This window comes from Astatotilapia calliptera, chromosome 22, assembly GCF_964374335.1.
Source record: "Astatotilapia calliptera chromosome 22, fAstCal68.1, whole genome shotgun sequence".
NCBI lineage: Eukaryota > Metazoa > Chordata > Actinopteri > Cichliformes > Cichlidae > Astatotilapia > Astatotilapia calliptera.
The window spans coordinates 12,768,237-12,787,953 of NC_137442.1; the positions used below are offsets into that span (position 1 = coordinate 12,768,237).

The 19,717-nt window shown below is 41.7% G+C and overlaps 1 protein-coding gene across 4 annotated transcripts in view; it reads right to left on the reverse strand.

Annotated features, from left to right (window-relative positions):
• Nucleotides 1-19,717, reverse strand: part of rbms3 (RNA binding motif, single stranded interacting protein) — a 291,822-nt gene that overhangs the window by 158,835 nt on the left and 113,270 nt on the right. For all 4 annotated transcript variants that reach the window (XM_080296737.1, XM_080296736.1, XM_026155390.2 and 1 more), the window contains one exon: nucleotides 2,018-2,175. In XM_080296737.1, coding sequence (XP_080152863.1) covers nucleotides 2,018-2,175 — 158 coding nt within the window. The remainder of the gene's footprint in view (nucleotides 1-2,017; nucleotides 2,176-19,717) is intronic.

Consider the following 19,717-nt stretch of genomic DNA (forward strand, 5'->3'; position numbering starts at 1 on the left):
GGAATCTCGATGGGTCAGTTTCAAGAATAAATGCATGACTTATGACATGGCTGCTGGGAAGATTACCAAACACACTGGACAGCATGTTCCTTTCTCCAAAGGATCATTGAATAATTGGCCAAGTTTGACCAGGACATTTCTGAAAATATGTCCAAGAAAAGGTTATGCAACCAGACAGACTCGCTCATGGCCTGTATTTCACAATCTGCCGGCCTTGTCTCCATTAATGATCTTGACCCCCTTTTCACCATTTCAGAAGTGAAAAGGGTTTAATGAAGCTGAACAAAGCTGCTTGTGTGTGTCTATGTGTGTGTGTGTGTGTGTGTGTGTGTGTGTGTGTGTGTGTGTGTGTGTGTGTGTGTGTGTGTCTGTGACTGTGTGAGACAGAGAAAAAGAAAGCCTGTGTGGCTGTGTGTTACAGCTTGATGAGGTCTTGGTCTGTGATTCCTTGGGGAGGTGGTCCAATCTAGGCTTTATTAGGCCTTATTGAGCTGTGTGCAAGCAGGTGTGTGTGTCTGTGTGTTTCCTCTATCAAGAACATTTGGCAGAGCTTTATGAGTACCTTTGTGTGTGTGCGTGCGTGCGTGTGTGTGTGTATGTGTGTGTGACACCAAAAGACACCGAGTTGGTTGCAGTTTAATGGGGTGTGCATGGACCCGATTTCAAGCCTGTAATTTTCTTCTTAGAGGTGATTTTTTTTGGTTTGATTGCATCATTTGTGTACACAGGCACAGCTATGCTTCTCAACCAGCTATGCTTGGGTCTAAGCATGTGTCATCCTGTGAAAAAAGACACCGTTTGCTGTATGTAGAATACAGATCGGATTTATTGCTACATGACAAATAATCGAGTTGTGGCCTGCATTCTACCTTGAATATCTCACAATATTTTTTTCAAATACAGAGAAACATAGATACGGAATCTTTATTAGGTCCTTGAAAGCACAGACAGCATATTTTTTTCATTAAAAAGAGGAAACAGACATTTTTTTAATCTAGTTAAACAGGTGAGTGATTATCCAGCAAACACAGTAAAAATTACCTGTATTCTAGGCGGGTTAACTATAACTGGTAGCTAGCCATTAGTACAATGTTCTAATGGTGTATGTCTGGGATTTGCAGCTAGTATAAATTCTCTTCAGGATACCTATACGTGTTTATGTTGTATTATATCTTTTTAAAAGATGACAGTTTCAACTGGGATATTGACAAAACTAAACGCACGCTGTGATTCACTAGCTTGTAGAATCATCTTTAGCAGTAATATCTTGAAGAAATCGTTTTCTGTTTAACATCATCAGATTCCCACGGTTGCTCATGTACAGCTCTCTTAAGGTCCAACCACAGCATTTCAATCAGGTTGAGGTCTGGACTTGGACCTCAAGGTCGGAGCCATTTTTAGCATTTTATTTTAGATTTGCTGCAGTGTTTGGGATCATTGTTCTGATGAATGATTAAATTTGGGACGAGATTTAGCTGCCAGACAAATGGCCTCGTATTTGAATCAAGAATATTTTGGTGTACAGAGGAGTTCATGGTCAACTCATGGTGCCCAGGTCCTGTAGTTACAGAACAACACCAAAGCATTATTTCTCAATCACCGTTCTTGACAGTTGGTGTGATGTTTTGATGCACCTAAATGCTCCAGACCAGCAAACTGCCAAAACTACTGCTCTTACAGAGGTGGCCGCTGCTGCTAAGCCTCTTAATTCCTATGGACACAGTAAATGTGTGCTTAGTTTTATTTGCAGGACTCCAACAAAATAAAAAAGACAAAAATCACCAGTTTGTACTGGGGTATGTTTTGTCTTTGTTTTGTTTCCATAAATGGCGCATATGGTAAAAAATCTAAGGATACATATGTGTATCTATAACGTACACCTGTTCTGATAAATGCTTGACAAGCACAGCGTGGCCAAGAGCGGCACACAATTATGTAAATGAAAGAAATATTTATACTATTGGCAAGAATTACAGTATAACCATTGTATTTAATGACGATCGTTCCCAGTACTCACGGTTGGCAGAGTTTGATGAGATCCTGGTCGGTGGTCCCAGGTGGCAGGCCTCGAATGTACAGGTTGGTCTTACTCAGCTGCTCCGCCCCTCCCTGGCTGCAGCTGTTGGTGCTGGGGCTGGGAGGAGCCATGGGATGAGGGGGTGGAGCATAGGGCTGCTGGAAAGAGAAGGTAAAGAGAAAGCAAGTCAATACAAGGTTTCATTTTAAGGCAGCAGGCAGAGTCAAAGCATTTAAAGATTCTCAGAGCATGATTATGAACAAGAATATGGCAGCAAACGCGTATTTGCTTAAAGGAATGGGGAAGTGATGGCAGCCTTAGTGGGGAATGTCTCTGTCAAAGCTTCTCTGGTTCTCATTTTAGCAGCTGGTATGGATTCGTATTCATGTTACTGTGTGTGAGTCCCTCTCTTTGAAACTTCTGGCCTCCCCAAAATTTATAAAGAAACTAAGAGAGTGACCTCCTGCATGTCATTATTAAAGAGAGATGGCAAAATGCATTTCAAGGTGTTCAGCTGTTGCCAGTAAAAACCAATGAATATAAACAACCACACAGCAAAGTTTCTCTTTTTTCAGCAGGGGATTGTTTTTTTTTTTTAAATGCGTGTGTGATCATTGGTTGTTGGACTGAGGGTGGGCGACTGGAAAATTTTGACACATCATCCAGCCGTAATCCTACTGTTCTGATGTTTACAGCAGCTTTAAAAGACAATGAGAAGTGAGGTGTGAAAACATTTCTTAGACAGGAGCAGAAAATGTGAGAGAGAGAGTTCAAAATGTTTCATTTGAAGAAACAGCAGGCACTGCCAGCACAATGTCCTCGCAATCGCGAGACGAGACATTTTGGGGCAGCTGTGAAGCGGCGAGGAGAAGCGAGCAGGGTCACTACGAGATGAAAACCCAGCAAGTAAAAGTTTCAAGAAAGCAACCTTAGCCTCAAATAATAATACTGCGAGGAAAACATCTTCACGTAGAGAAATAAAAAGGTCTACACAATGACAGGAAAAGTGCTTCGCTTCTTTCAAACTTTTGTCACCTTCCTGCTTAATAAAGCAATAGATTATATCTGGTTTTGTAACTTTCTGGGCTTTTTGCGCATATGCAACTGGAGTCGAGGGGACAAACATTTCTTCATTTTGCATCTTAAATAAACATTTCACCAAGGTGACTCTCTGATATTAGAGTTCACGAGGCTCCTAGCAGCTTATGAACAGTTTTAAATGATGGCAACTTCCTGCTTTCTACTAATACCCTCAAAACCAATTTCATTACACTGCGAAACAATTTACACCTCAGAGGGTGTGAGATCCTGATGCAATAATCCAGTACAGCCTATTTTATAAGCATCTCAATATGAATGAAATTTTCAGTTTAATCTCCATCTCACAAAATGTATTCAAAATGTATTAGAATTATGATGCCCCAACCCCTCCATTTGTTTTTTTCTCCTTGCCTTTCCCATCTCCTGCTTTCCTTACGTTCTTGTTGTGCTGTTAGCATAGATTTATGGTATAGGAGTCAGGGCCCCCCGCTCACAGCCCATTTATATCTCTATTGCAGGGACACTGCACATAGTGACAGACATGCCTGCGGGCATGAACAGAGACACAGAGACAAAAAGCGAGGGAGAAACACTAAAAGAGAGCGAGGAAGGAAGTGAGACGGAAGAAGAGCGAAAGAAACCACACTGCAATAAAGTGAGTGAGTGATGAATGAAAGGGAGGAGAGAAAAATGGTCAGGGAAAGAGGGGGACATGACTAAATACCACCACCAGCTCCAGTTAACCACGTTAACCCTTATCTTCCCTAGAGAGAAGCTCAAGCCCTCATACCATGCTGTAAAACCCCCCCACATATCCATGCACATACACCTACACGCACACAGACACACACACACGCCATTAGCCCTCCAATCTGCCCCACACGTTAGCAGCGACTGGCGGAGCATGGCTGATTTGATGTGCTATTTTAAGCGTGTGTGCCATGCCAGCGTGTCGCCTCCCACTCCTCAGACAAAGAGCCGGGGTCCCTGGAGCGTGAAGAGGGAGCCACGTCCATCAATAGACGGCCAATTACCACGCTGAGCTTAGTGGAACTGATGGGCAGCCACTCACTGTGCTGGACTCACCCACACTGTACACATGTCGGCCGTTGTGCATACGCTCACACTCACAGACACACCTATGCGCCACATGATAACACAGAAACAACCTTTTTCAGAACAGTCATCCACAGCGCGTTAATATTAAAGCTTTAATATTAAAGCTTGAATATTAAAGTGAAAACAACTACTGTTTTAGGTCTACGAATGATGACCATCAGAATGACTTTGTACATTTAGGGAGTCGACGTCCAAGTTGAAAGAAGTTTGAAATTTAAATCCAACTTTCAAGCACACAGGTCCGATCACCACAGACACAAATTTCCCTAAACTTCCCCCATCCCGCCCCCCACCTTGCCCATCTGGTAGCCTTGGTTGCATGGGCTTGAATGAAAAAAGCCAAACTAGTCTCCAGTCATTCAAGTTTCCACGCTGTGGCAGTATAGAAGAATCTTAATCTCTCGAGTGCCCTGTGGGACTTGTTTTTTCTCACTCAAATGCACAGCTGCAGTCCAAGCCTTGACTTTGAGGCTTTCACCTTAGGTCCCCCCCGTCCACTCGTTAGATTTTTCTCTTAGTCCGCTGCAGTTTAAAATACACACATGGTAATTACCACACTGTGTGACTCCAACAAATTCGCAGCACAAACGAGAGACACTAGACAGAACCTCTTTCAGCGTTCAGTTTTAATTAATAGCCCCTCTCTCGCTTTCTCAGGCTTTCTCTCCCCCCACTTCTTTGTTAGCCCCCATGGTGACACACACAGCCCTGACTGTCCTTCTCGGGCTCCAGGCTTGGCTTCCATGCTTACTCTTTGGAATTCATGTGTCCCGCCCTATCGATTTGCTTTCATTTTTCTTTTTAAGGTCAGAAGCTGAAATCTTACACAGTGAGGCATGGAGGGTCAAAACCAGTCTAATACTTACAGGGATGGGTTAAAAGGCAGCATGCAAAGGTATCCACTAGGAATCCCCTGGGATGAAGAACGCAGTCTGTGCTAAAGGCCTCAAAGGAATGGTTGACTATGCGGTTGGGGGTGGGTCAGGGTGAATTTAATGGCACATTTTTAAAAATACTACTTTTATTTTATATCTGGAAGAATGTGGTACAAGTTTAAATATTTTGGGTAAAAACGAAATGGAAAAAGCTCCGCGAGAGCTCCTCAAATCTAATCATTACTCAAGTAACTCCATCATTCTTCTATGAAGACGATCCTAATATCAGCTTGCTGTGCTGTGTAGGAGCCATATATGTAATTTAAGTAAGCTTTCTGTTTAATCTTGGGGCAGTATGTGAACTTTTAAATGCAATGGATCCAAGACAATCCTGGACACAACTGGTTTTCTCTGCAGCACAGACACCCACACACACACAGAGCACCAAATGTTTCAAACTCTTTGTTTTATATCCATTTCCCTCTTTGCTTCTGCTGGTCGCTGCACTAGAGGTTAATATCCAGGCTTGTTTTTCTTGCCGGACAGTTTCATGACTCCTGTTTACCCTTGGTCTGTCAGCCTGCCAGATCAGGCTTCTCAAATATATTAAATACTAGCCTCATGTGTCAGAATGATGAGGACTGAGTATAGCACTTGGCAAAGAGTAATTTACCAAAAAGGGGAGGGAACAGAAGACTCACGGGAATAAAAAAAAGGATGGGAAAAATAAAAGGATGGGAAAAATAAAAAATAAAGCAAGGTAGAAAGAATTAGAGTGAAATAGAAGGGTGTGAGAAAACCGCTGGTTATGACACTTCAAAAACCTCCAGGTGGTAAATGAGAAAAACCTTCGTTCTGCCTCCTCCCTACCCAGGTGTGACATGCCGCTACAGAGGCTTACTTGGGATTTCAATTTGCTGCACTGTATTTTAGACAGGCAAAATGGTTTACACAGGCCCAATTTACCGAGCCAGTCGTGAAGGGGGGCTCACAGCCTCTGTGACACGCCAGGGAATGTTTATGAGTGTATTAAGTGAGGATGATAAATCTAGCCTACGTTACATAGGCTGAAGGCGCATGGCGTTGTGATGTATATTTACACACCCACACAAGGACAATGCATTTTTTCCCCTAAACCACAGCTATATGCTTTTTTTTAAAACCACTGCTAGACTTATAAAAGGCTTAAACCTGCTTTGGTCACTGCGTCACATGCATGTTTGTGTAGTGTTTAACAAACACCGTGAGAGACGGTGAAAACCAGTGAGCTTACACAATGCTTAAATTCTGACTTCTTAAAATATTTTATAAAACTTTACCACTTTGTGAATTTACCAACCCATAAGGGAACACTTAATCTTTCACTTAATTTCTAAAATAAAAAAATGAAGATAAATGGTTTTCAGTGGAGGGAATTAAGACAATAACTTTATAAAGTACAAGGTTAAATTAAACATGCACTTCAGATTTAAAGAATAAGGATTAAAACAGAACATTTACTTTTTTTTTAATTGTGATGTAAAGTCTATGACAAGCTACCTTTTTAGATAGCACCTGGATTGCTGGCTGTCCCGATTTTAGAGGTGATTACGTGTTCAGATAAAGTGGCTTCTTACTTCTATCAAAAAAGTGTGAAAACCTTCTTTGTGACTACACATAGAGAACAGAGCAGAGGGCAGCCACAGCTGTAATTGGAATAAAAGCAGGCTTATGCCATCCCTGTCTTTCTCCCTTCCTCCCTGCACTCCGCAGGGCAGGGCTGTGACTGGAGGAGAGGAGGCTGCACACTAGCGTGGTAATTGGCCTTGATTTATAGGAGGCCAGAGCAGCCAGCGAGAGCTAGCTCAACACTGGCACTAGGCCAGACAAGGCCACGCTGTCAAAATCAGTAAACCAGCCTAACCCGGCCCAAAGCCCCCCATGGCCAAGACACCACTACTGGGAATCAGTCATCACCATCCAAAGGGTGCGCACATGCGTATGTTCTTGTGTTATTGTCTATTTGATATTCTTTGGGTTTCTGTATTTGCTTGTGTTCAAAAAGTCACTCGAGTAACACACACACACACACACACACACACAGAAACTGAAAAGAGAGAGAGAGAAAAAAAGCTGCCACAAAAAATGACAAGCAGTCTCCTTAAATTGAAGAAAAAAGCCTCTCGGCTCATTTTTCATTAATTCATGCTGGCAAAGTCTCTGCAAAGACTCTTAAAGACAAGCATAGTCCCAGAGGCATCCCTTCCAAACTGCCAGAACTAACAGCTAGCTCGGCGGTCGGCTGCATTCACAGCAGCCTCTAAGCACGGGAGGAACACAAATCCCCCATCCATCCTGGATAGCTGCTTCCAAACCTTTAGCCCTTAAACATGTGTTTTGAGAACTGCAGCTGCATCTCAATGCTGAAAGAGGAGGTGGTGGGGTTGGGGGGCACGCACGACACACACTGTAAGACTGACGGGAAAAAAGCTATTGCCTGTCCTCTCGTTTCTGTGCTTCGCGCTCTCTCTCTTTGTCTGTGCCTGTCTAGGTAAACCCATAGCCAGAGGAGTGAATAGCAAATCATTCCCGAATCACCTGGGAATGCAATGCTGCTGATTCTATAGCAAAATCTATCCTATAAGGGAAGACTGAGAGCGCTCTGTATGCAGGGGCATGGAGAGAGCAAGTGGGGAAAGAGAGCTGATGAGAGTAAGAAGAAGTGGAGGAGAGATATAGTTACAGGTACAAATGAGTTGGAGCCAAAGGCTGAGAGAAGTGTAAAGCCAGAGGGCAAGGAAAAAGGGGAAGGAAGTATATGTAAAGAACAAATTAGAAAAAGACAGATTAAAGTAGAGGGGTAATTCTGAATGTCTGATTCTCTCTAGGCGCTACTAAACTGTGTGCCTCATTCTCAGGAAGAAAAAAAAAAAGAAGAGGGAGTGAGAGAAAAGACTTGGATGCTGGTAAGCCGACACTGCTGTGGACAAGGATGCAGTGGGCTAATTTTAAATATGCTGATAGGCCCATCTACAGCATCCTTCAAGCAGAAGATGGGCCTTGTTCTCTCTTCCCGTTTCTATCCTTTTATCTCTCTCACCTTCTTTTTCCTTCCCTGCTCTCCTTTTGTTTCTTTGACTCTGTTTTCTCGCTCTGACTTTGGGCCAGATAAGCGAGCGGCGTTGCGTTGTGTCAGGAAGCATGTATCTAGATACACAGCCCCGGGGTTAAAATACAGGCCCGTATCTTCCACAAGGGTGAGAGATAGGATGCATGTATGTTATCTGACAGAGGGGACAAAAGCGACAGAGGTAAACAAGGGATGCTTTATGCATCGCTGTTTTAAAACCCTGACTCATCTGTTTAGCTGCAAGTGGAATAAAAAGAAAAATACTGGGAGGTATACTGTAGGCCAAAAAGGAATATATACTACATACTAAAAGATGCGAGTCAGAGTGTTTAATATTAAGGCTGGATTGTAAACAAAACCGCGGCTGTCGTTACAGATTGTAAAGCCGGCACTCAGAGATAGATCACGGCTGGAATTGGAATTGCTGCGAGACTTAAAAGAACATTTCTTTAAGCTTGAATGTCATTAGCTTATTGAATGGCCATTATCAGGTGTTATCAGTCCAATACATATCACCAGAAGGTGGCCTCCTCCACCCACGAGGAGGTCGTTATCGGCTCAGTCACTGTGGGGTTCCCCACAGATAAAGCAGACGTCATAAGCTATGTTTGCAAACTTGTTTAACATTTTACTTTTTTTTGAACACCTCCACTAGATGTCTGCTTAATCTGTGCCGCTCTGTGTTTATCACTGATTAAAGAGAATGATAACGACCCACTGAGCTTGCTAACGAAGGCACCTATTGCAATATGTATGGGAGTGATAACGGGACAGATAACGGGCATTCAATGGGCTGATAACTTCGAAATCAGGTGTTTACACTTTTTTTTTTAAGAGAGTAGGGGACTACAAATAAATATGGGAAAGATGAAGCAATTCAGGTGAAAGAAAATTTGACTCTTGCTGATGGTTGAACATCACACAAGTAATCTGCCTGTTAAGCTTTATCAGAATTTGCAATACATGTACTATATTCATGGCAAAGATGGCAACAGCAGCGCACATAATATGAAAAATACACCTAAAACAAAGCAGCATTATGTCTGCACCTCTGACACTTCAAAAAGTTTTCCAAAAATATTTTTAATACATAAAACAGCCAAGGTGATGTATTTAAAATACAAAAAATGTCTTTTTCCCTTTCTCTCGGATTGAAATTTTAATGCTGTGTCATGCATTGAACGCATTTTTAATGCTCTGATTTCAACCTCCCAGTCAAAACAGCCTCATCTGTTCAAACTATTTACATATCCGCTTCCTGCGAGTTACACAAGGCTTCCAACCATCTCAGTGAGGTCCTCCATCACCTTAGATTGTTGTTTAGTTTGAGGCAAACACGCTTTTCCACATAAAAGATACAATGCACATCACTTTCAGAGAGCAGGTTGGTCACAAAGCCCACACAAAAATCTACACAAGGACAGCTTAAGCTTCTATGTTTATACCACTCCTCCGGCAACCATAAACTTGGTCCTCTGTGGACATTAACAGTCAGCTGGTGTTTAGGTGACATAACTGGGGCTAAAGTGTGTTTGTGGAGCGTGATTATGATGGTTTGGCTGCAAGTGCTGTGACCGCCGCAGAGGGATCCGTAAAAGAAAGCAGAAAACGAGCCGTGGGCAGAGCCAAAGTGAAACTCAATGGACATAAATATTTGGGCTGATTTGTCATCATTATGGCCAGCTGGGTCTGTTTGCAAGCTAGCCAGTGTGGGAGTGGAGACTACAGGATGGTTGGAGACAGGGAGTAGGTAGACACAGGCATCCATAACCACGAGGAGGACAAAATGAGAATGCTCTAAGCCCAAAATGACATCTTCAAATGATGTCAGACTTAAAGGAAAACGTTTGGCACCTCTGTTATAACAGTTACTTGAGGGTGTATTTCATTTGTTATTATGATGAAAAACGAGAACCAGTAAAGAGTCATGTTCCATGACTTTACCGTGTGTTTTCCAACAATGAGCAAAATTTATGTGTCTGAATATTGTGCTGTTTTTTGACCCAGAGGACCCTAATTTTAAAGCTCAATTCCTTTGTACAAAAAGTTATATCAGATGAAAATAAATAACTGAATAAAAAATGAGCAGCCACAATGTCTGAGGATCCACCCACCCCCCCAAGTTCACTCTCCATCTCTAATTAGGCACATTCTTCAGGAGTCAGCTGTGTTTTTCACAGGAAGTATAAGCACAAACAAGATTGTGGAATATGCAGAGAGGGAAGGGGAGCATCGCTGCTGTTTTTTTTTTTTTACTGACACAAATGTCTAGCAATTGAGTCCAGCCCTAAAATGTCCTCAAAGTTTGCGTAAAGGATCCACAAAATCTTTTCGCTTTCCCTCAAAAAAACCTCCTAAGCCTGTATGTTTCAGTGGTTCAGATTCCAGCAATCGAAAGACTATTTTGTTGACGGACTGCCATTTATTAATGAATTACCGTAATAAATGACTCCAGATAGATGAGTATCTACTTCTATCTATAGCTGAGCAGTTGGTGAGAGTTATCGTCACGGCAGGGAGAATGCCAGAGAGAAAGAGCAGATCGATAGAGAAGACGCTCGACTATTTGTCATGCTATTCTCCAGACAAAATGTAGGTCTCCGTATGCAAAAGGTTAACTGCGTTCACATTCATAAATAAGGCCATGCTCGGTGCACAAGAGGAAACGAGTAACAAAGGTTCCCAGCAGCTTAACCAATGAGTTACTGCCTGAGACTGACCTCAGCTCAGTGTGTGTGTTTGACTATGGGCCCACAGCCATATGTTTCAGTTGCTATGTAATGTTTGCATAACTGAGCGATGTTAACATTGCTTTTAGAAACAGGAGACAATGTTTTGCAAAAAAGACATGTAAAAGCACATACTGCAGTCCTAGCAGCATATGTAACCTGGCAGTTATATAATTAAATACGTAATAAGAAAATATGAAGATATCAGAGCACAGTTTGCCTAATTTGAAGAATAATGTGCTAGATTCCTGAGATTTCCAAGGTTTCCTTCTGCAGAAATAAGCCAATAAGGACACACAAAGTGAGGAAGCACTGTGCCCACTGATTACATATATGAAAACAATCATGCAAAGACAAAAAAAAAAAGATAAGAACTACACAAGTTGGTATAGAGACGGGGGAGAGAATGCATATCCTCATCCTTTTGAATATTCAGTTTCTTTCACATGCAAAGTGTTTGCACCAGGTCTGGAATGTCACTTTTGGCCCCCAAGGAATATACTCACTGAAGCGTTTCTGAAAATTGCCAGACTAAATACTGGCACTAAATACCAGCCGCTGTTGTGGCAGGAAGGCTTGAGACAGCCATAACAAATCAGCTACAGCAGGGAATGGTGAATGGTTGGTTTGTGGTAGTTTATAGGGTTATTTTATGACATAAATCTGAAAAACAAAACCAGGGATTTCGCACAGGGATCCTACCCAGCCAGACTGTTTTACTTCTTTCTCCAAGCCAGGAAAATCAGGTGTCTAAAAAGCAGCGGGAGGAAAGTGGATATGCTGATGTATTAACACTTTTAAATAGACAAAACAGATTTGTAATAAACGTTGGGACCATATTCTCTTTGATTATTGTGCAAATATACTGACATTATTTAAATGTGGCACAAAGTAACTCAAGCATCCAGTTGTTTGTCGATATAACAACCGAAAGAAGCATTAGTGGAAGCTAAAATGGCTTTGAAATGGTGCCACTTTCTAATTGTGAGGCAAGCTATAAATGAGTTTTTTATGGACGTGAACTTCTGGATGAGTTTGAGAAAAGGTCACGCCACAGCAGGCAATCAAACCAACAAGAATTTTAAGAAAAAAACAAACAAAAACAGAGCACAAAAAACCCAATCAATGCATTGTTGCAAGCCTGAAAATCAACAAGGAAACAGTAGAACAGTTTACAGTGAAAATCTGAACGACGCTTTCTATGAAGGTCAAATCCTCAATAAATCATAAGCACATTCGTAACACATAACTAATTTATACATTTTTATGTAGCACATAAATGTCAATGGATGATAAGTTATTACGGACATGAATAGAATCGCTTGTCAAACCTGATAAACTCTTTAAAAAGCTGCCCCAAACTGAGATACAAATACCCTTTTTTTCTTCCCTCCTTGCAAGCTACTGTGCATGTGCAGGCGTTCACATGTTATTGTTCGATACAGTGCGCTGACACAATCAACATCTCCAGCTCATCCAATCAGAGCACTGAACAAATGCCATGCTATTTCACATTATACAGCCAAGAAAAAAAAAAAGATCACTGATGGCATGTTTTCCAGTAATCAGTTACTTATTCGGGATTTATTTTCGTTCTTTTCGTGTTTCTGGTATATAAGACTTATTTAAAATAACAGTCCAGCATTTAGAGACCAAAATGAAGTTTAAGGCTTTCATGAACAAGTGAGGAAAGGTCGCAAATACATAGGTACCCAAAGAGGAACTACGTGGAGAGTGCTTACTAGAGTCCAGATTAGAGCATTAAAAATAATGAGCCATTATTCTATTTAACGTTCTATCGGCTGTTTAATGTTCCTCATCAACACACATATCAGTCACTGACAGACTTTCAGACAGTCAATTACATGAAATAAATCAATAAGAAAATTCCCAAGCAAATTGAGTTCAAATTTGTTGCAACATTAAGCAAGTTTATCCTTTGAAGCTGGTATTTGTTTAATGCACTGAATCATCATCTTTTTCTAAAGTAGTGCACTTTGTTAACACATTTCGCTGCACCTTTTCAGTCCAAGACCTCTGCTTTGACATAGGATAAAAGATTCCTCAAAGCCTAAAGAGCTTGTTTTATCCGTACACCAAGCCTTAAACTGTCTACGCTGCTAAACTCCCATTCTGTGGATCATGTTCCCCCCTCCCGTTCCTTCTTTCTAACCTTCCATAACTGAATTCATCCCCACCTAGTCCTCGATCCATCCTCTCTTCACCTTCTACAATCCGTTCAGTCAGCTCTCATCTATCTCTAAATCCATCCCAATCCTCATCTGGCTGCTTGTCCTCCATTTCTCCTTCCAGCTCCCCTCTCTCCCTTTTTTCCTCCTTCCTCCCCACCCTTCTTCTCCTCCCCGTCTAAGAGCCATCAGGGAGTTTTTACATAGTGTTGAGCAGAGTTTAGTAGGCCAAAGAAGATGCCGTGCCAGATTCTGCACAGTGTGTTAAGCAACTATCCCCCTTGAAGGAATATCAGCATTACTCAACACAAAAAACCCCTGTATTCTCCCGCCTCCTCGGGCCTAAGCGCACATACTGCAAAGCTGCCATCAGCAGCAGACAGCGAAGCTATGCCGGGGATTGTTTTACTTCGGGTCAATGTGAGAACAATGCTGCATTGTAAAATCCGTGGAATCACCGCTTGCATTTCTGCCTCACTGCATCTGGGGACGTCATACAGAGAAAAATGTATGAAGAGAAGTGAGGTATTCATATTAAAAAGGAGCCTCAAATGTAACCTCCCCTCCAGCTTTTATTTTCAAAAATGCGTACTTTCAGTGTTTCTGTTAGTTTGCTATAATCATAACTGTATGAGTTAGGGACCTTTCAGAAGCACCTTTTTGAGTGATTTAAAGGGAAAGAAGCAGTATGCTCTGGGCAAACCATCCTGGGCTGTCGATCCCATGACTTACTGGAAACCACATGATCTGTGCTTCCCAGCTCGCACAAGCAGAGTTCAATCAGTGTGGGCGTGAGGCTTTATCCAAAAATGTCACAACTGCATGATAAATAAAGTGAGCGGAGTCAGGCAGCCCGCTAGAACTGAGAGATATAAGAAATAAGATGGTAGAGTGGGAGGAAGGGAGACAGGAAGCAGAAAAAAGAAGAAGGCAAAAAAAGAGAGAGACAGAGGAAGATGAATAGGGATGCAGACGTCTGCCAAAGGAGAAGAGGTGCACCGTCTGAGTAGTCCGAACCTTGGTAGTGTGATTTATTCATGAGATAAGTCACCATGGCTGTGGAACAGGTGAGTGTAATGGTGTAATGTTTCCCCCTTGCCTGACTGCATGCCTCGGTGAGTCTGGCCTGCTGTGTTCTTGCCAGCCTGCTGGAAGAGTTTAATGCATGCAACACTTGGACACGCTAAGGGATCACAGCCAGTATAGATAAACACAGGACATCTGGGTTAAAACAAACTCAACAGCGATGCTATCATGCCTTCTGTATCTTCAAAGGTAACTGAAGTTATTATGTTTTCCACTTTACGGTAGGTCGACAAAGAAAAGCGTCACAGCGCATTCATATATTTTCAGTGTCTTGCTTTAGTGAGGATCTATAAGCAAAGAAAGAATCTTTCTCACAGCTGCACATTTTGGTCTTTTTTGCCACTCTGCATCTATCTACTGCTGTATCTATTCATAAGGCTTCTCGAGAGTCTAATTTAGCACCACATTGCGAGCTGAATGGCCATAAATTTGAGGAAAACACGTGCAATTGTCCCATATCAGCAATCCTGTTGCATACCACTTTATAAATAAATGCCGGGGATTATGGTTCTTCCCTCTAACAATTGCTCCGGCATTGTTAAAGATTCCTCAAAGACATGCTCACATTTAGAACAACCTTCTGATCACACATAAGAGTGATAGCAATAACACCATTTTCTCCTGCTTTTTCGAATTCAAGAGGCTATTTCTCTTCTTTTTATGATGTGAATGCTGATGCTGTCATGCTTTCTGTATCTTCAAAGGTAACTAAAGTTATTACATGTTTCCACTTTATGGCAGGCTAATGGCAACAAAAGCCTAAATAGCTACTGGTTATCAGGGATATCGCAATACTGTACTAATCTGTACCATTGCCAGTATTTTTGATTCAAAATCGAAAACCACAGTAAAAAATAAAAAAGGGCTTATCCCATGGAGTTAGACATAAATTCCTTTAATAGAATCAGTTGCTGCTTACCCTAATAAGGCACTTGTGGTAACCACCAGTAACTACAATAAACTAAATATCCCCTTTTTGGTTGTGAGATTGTTGGGTACTAGCAGCTCCTGTAAAATCAACTGCGAGGCCTGAGTCATGCAGCCTCATGCAGCCTCTCACTGCTGGAGAAATATATGCATTCCCAAGCTGGTTGGCAAGTGTTTGCTGGAGGTTGCTGACTGGCACTGGGCTCTGCACCAAAAAAACCTCCTTGTAATTACTTTGGTGACCAGCAAACACTCACTAACTAACCACTAAGTGGTAGTGAAACGTGACAAAGTCTCATCCAAATTGGATCTGGAGAACGTTTACCATGTATTAGTTTCAGCAGTAAGGCACATTTTGTAAATTGCAGCAACCTCCAGCAGCCACTAATCAACCGGTGTGGCCGACTGGTCTTTAGGCATCTATGAAAGTGGTGTAAGATTACTAATACAAGACTTAACGCTAGTTACATTCCATACATGATGTTTTTGGACGTTTTGAAGACATGATAGCAGTGGATTATTATTGTTGTGGTGCATGGCCTTCCATTTTGTGAGTGAATGTGTGGGGCCGGGCTCTGAGGGAAGAATGCTCGCTCCATTGTACCATGAACAGGAAGCTCCTGAGCTCAGTCGCCCGCCAGCAGCAGACCACCTCTTGAGTACCCAAAACAACAGAGTCATTGTGGCATTGAACATGAAGGGGTCTGCATAGCTGTGGATGGACCACTACCATCACAGTAAGCCTCATGTTGTTGTTGTTGTTTTTTTAATTTATTCATTTCTTTTGATTATGAGACTCCTAGCAGACCAAGGAATTGAGGCTCACCACACAGCAAAAGGCCACAGTGCCAGTCCTTCATTTTTGTGCTGGAAATGCATAATTAATTAGTTACAGGCCGCTTCAGTTCCCACACGAGGCCCAACTTATCCTTGCCACAATCCCTTCAGACCCAGTGTATTTTAAGACTTGCCATCATGGTTATCAGTCTGTTGATCTGTTTAAGTTACCAAATTAGAACTTTGTTAAAGTGACTTGTTTCATCAGTTGTTGTAAATGTCTGAGCTGTATGTACAGGTTGTGGTAATTAAGACAGAAAGAAGAACAGACAAAGCCCCCCATAAAAAACAGACTGTCAAATATCAGTTTGATGCTGAGGCTGAACTAAGGGTTACAGCTCGATGGCAGCAGTAGAAAACAATAAAGATAATGACGCTGAGACATGATTCATGACAGCACTCAGAGGCTCCAACAGTCCACTTCAGTTTAAGTCTGGTCTGGGCTCCAAGACTCCAGACTTTGTGCACTGCTAGCTATCTTGAAGTTCTCTGATCTGTTTGGTGCTACACTAAAACACAAACAGAAATCTGGGGAAAAAGAAAGACAAAAGCTTATGAAAACACTGAAGCAGCTGTCTCTGACACTAACGGGTATAAATCTTGAGACTTCAGCACTTCTAAGTGAGTCTATTTTTGCTTCCCGCAGCTAAATTTAGAAAAAAAATGGAATTTGATTAGTGACAAAAACTTTTCTCGCTGGCAGAAAGCACAATCTTATTTGGCCTTCTGTCCTTATTGGAAACTGCAGCTGGTGCGGTATCTTTGAGATATTGTGGCTCTTTTTGTTCCCTGTTCAATTAATCCAGCAATGAAATCTGTCCAGGGTGTACCTCGACTTCTGCCCCTATGAACCACTGGATAGGCTCCAGATCTCCCGCATCCACCTCAGTCTGGATCGGATAAGGGGTTGGGATAATGGATGGATTACCCTGTTTAGTTGAAGTGTGTCTGCACTTCAAGAAAGTATGTTTATATTTTTAATCATATTTATAATCTAGTTTTGCACTAAACAAATAACTTCTTTAAGTATTAACACAGTATAGTACATGTTATGAAATACTGTTTGTTTAATGTTAACGCATCAATCCTACAGTAACGCTCTTTCCTAGACTTTTCTGCACTGACTGCAGTGCTATGTCCCTTTCAACATATATGAGTCGTACGACTATCTTCAGCTGTTACTCTACCACTGTACAGTCTTTTATTTGGACTTTATTAGTGGAACACACCTTTAAGCTAAGCTTTTTAAAAATTCACTGTGTACACTGCAGCTCCCGGGCTCCCAGAGTCCCTCGGGCTCCTAAGAAAAGAGGAATCAGTGTTTGGCCAACTAAGACTTCAGCAAGAAGATTAAGCTAAAGATCACGGTTTTGTAGCAAAAAGGTCTTCACTTTACAATATAAAGTGCCCTTAAGTGACTGTTGTTGTGATTTGGCACTATATAATTAAAACTGATTTGAATTGAACTGAACTGAATATTAATTGCCAGCCTTATAATGTTGATGCCATTTGCTTGCCTGGATGGTTACGAGCTCTCATATGAGCTTAATACTTTTGTAGTTAGCCACATTATATCCTTATATGTCAACAAGTTTAACTTCATTCCAAACTTGCAGCACTGCAGCACATGTATTTTGTTTATTTCCGATACATTATCTTTAGACTTCAACTAACTAACTAGCTTAATACTAACTTCTAAAGCAACCTTGTAAATGCTTTTATTTAATGGCTATTGGATGCTATTTTTATTGAAGTTAAGAGAGTCTGGAGTGCTTTTTCAGTGTTGCGTCTGTATTAATTTAGGATCCAGAAGTGGCTTATTTCATTAGACTTACTGGGCAGATTCTTATTCTTTTGCCAAATAACATCTCACATGCATATTTGCTAAGACTGTGGAAACTGATGTTTTTTTCTTCATGGGAGAAAATGTAAAAGAGACAAGGATAAAGGAGACAAACAGAAGGATGCAATTTCTGTGAATTTCTGAATTTAAGCCTGAGTTTGCCATTATACGTCATTGTGTGTTTGTGTGTGTGTGTTTCAGACAGGGAGGTGCACTGAGTAATGAAAAAAGCGGTGCTCTTGCACAAGCATTAAACTATTTCGGCCTGGTGGTTTTTCAAAAAACAACAGAAGAACTAAGAAGCAAACACTAAATCTAATGCCAGCTAAAGGGCACTTCAGCTATTTCGGTGACAAACAGGACCGTGGTTAATGTATATTACTAAACAGAGCCCAGTCATTTCTGAGTACAAGCGAGCAGGCAAGCAGGCAGTCAGGATCTCTATTTAAAGACATCTGAGAGCCCGGCATTTTCTTTTCGTCTTATTCCCTGCAGCAAAACAATAAATAACAAAATTACAAAACATTTAAAAGCCCCGCTGTGCCGCAATATCCACACATATCCTTCTCCTCGCTGCTCTAAATTATATTAATTCACTAAGGGGGTGCGGGGGATTCACATAAAGAAATCTGTCTTTTTCCTTATGACAGACTTATTTGACAACTCTGCTACATTAAACAGACCAATGGTTAAAAAAATAGAAAAAAGAAAAGGGGTAGAAGGAACGCAACCAATTATTCATGCATAATGATAGCTGTGTTATCCAGTAAAGCAGGGGTTCCCACACAAAGCAGTTTCCCTTCTCCATCTAATACATCTTAAGTACTGACAATCGCCAGGAGTCACATTTGACGGGCACCTAATTTCGCAGCGTCCTCCTCATTCCTCACATGCTATGGCCGATTGGCACCAGCTCAAAGACTTACACTATTTATGATAAGGTGTTGGTCCCGAGAACATTGACTCTCTGTTCCCACTGAAAAAGTAGGTACATTAGCAGGCTTTGGCTGACGCTATTGTGAGGACACGTTTCAGGCACTGGAGCTGGCTGGAGTCCTGAATAGAGAGTTAACAAGCAGGATTTCCCCCACCCCACCCCTCTCTCAGTATATGGCTGTGAAGACCTTCTATGTCGACATAAGCTCAAGGTTCACAGCACCTCATTGCCTTAGCTACTACCAGGCAATAAATTCTGCAGCAGGAATGAATTGGTTGACCTCAAGGGTAGCCGGTGTTGCAAGTTGCAATCTAATACCGTACATTATCCTATCTGTCTCTCTTCCTCGCCCCCATCCCCTCCCCTTCATACATTAAAGTCTGAGAATAAATACAGCATTTATCTAATTTGTAGATTGAAAATAATCAACTCAAAAAACCCCGAACATTGGCGCTCTGTAGTGTGGAGGTTATTTTTTCTTTAATTATAACAGAGCTGGTGGAGCACACAGCCAGCTTATGCTTTAATAAATACAGCTGTGGTGCTCAGGTGGCTTGGCCCCCCTCTAACGCCCTCCGTCACTACTCCGCATCGATGGGGTCCTCTTAATAATTCATGGGCTGTTAGAATCGGCATGCCCTAATTGGTGGCCAGGCTTAATACTCTCAGCACTGCTGGGACCAAAAACAAAAGAGATACAATTTCTGGGTTTTTTTTCCCCCTTTCCTCAGTAAAATTGAGAAAAACTAACATTTTTCTTTGGTTTTGAGTTAAAAGACCTCTCCCATGAAATTTAAGGAGGATCTTGAAGCACAGAACCTCATCCACGTGGGAGCACACAGTATGAGCACTCGAATCTAACTACCATGCTTCAGGAGTGAAGGATAGCAAGATATATTTACCCTTCAAACCAGACCCACTCTCCTCCTGCTCCTTCTTAGAGCAGCAAACGGTGTCGCTAGTTGTCGAGGTAAAAAGGGCACCTTAAAAGTGTATTCACAGTGACGA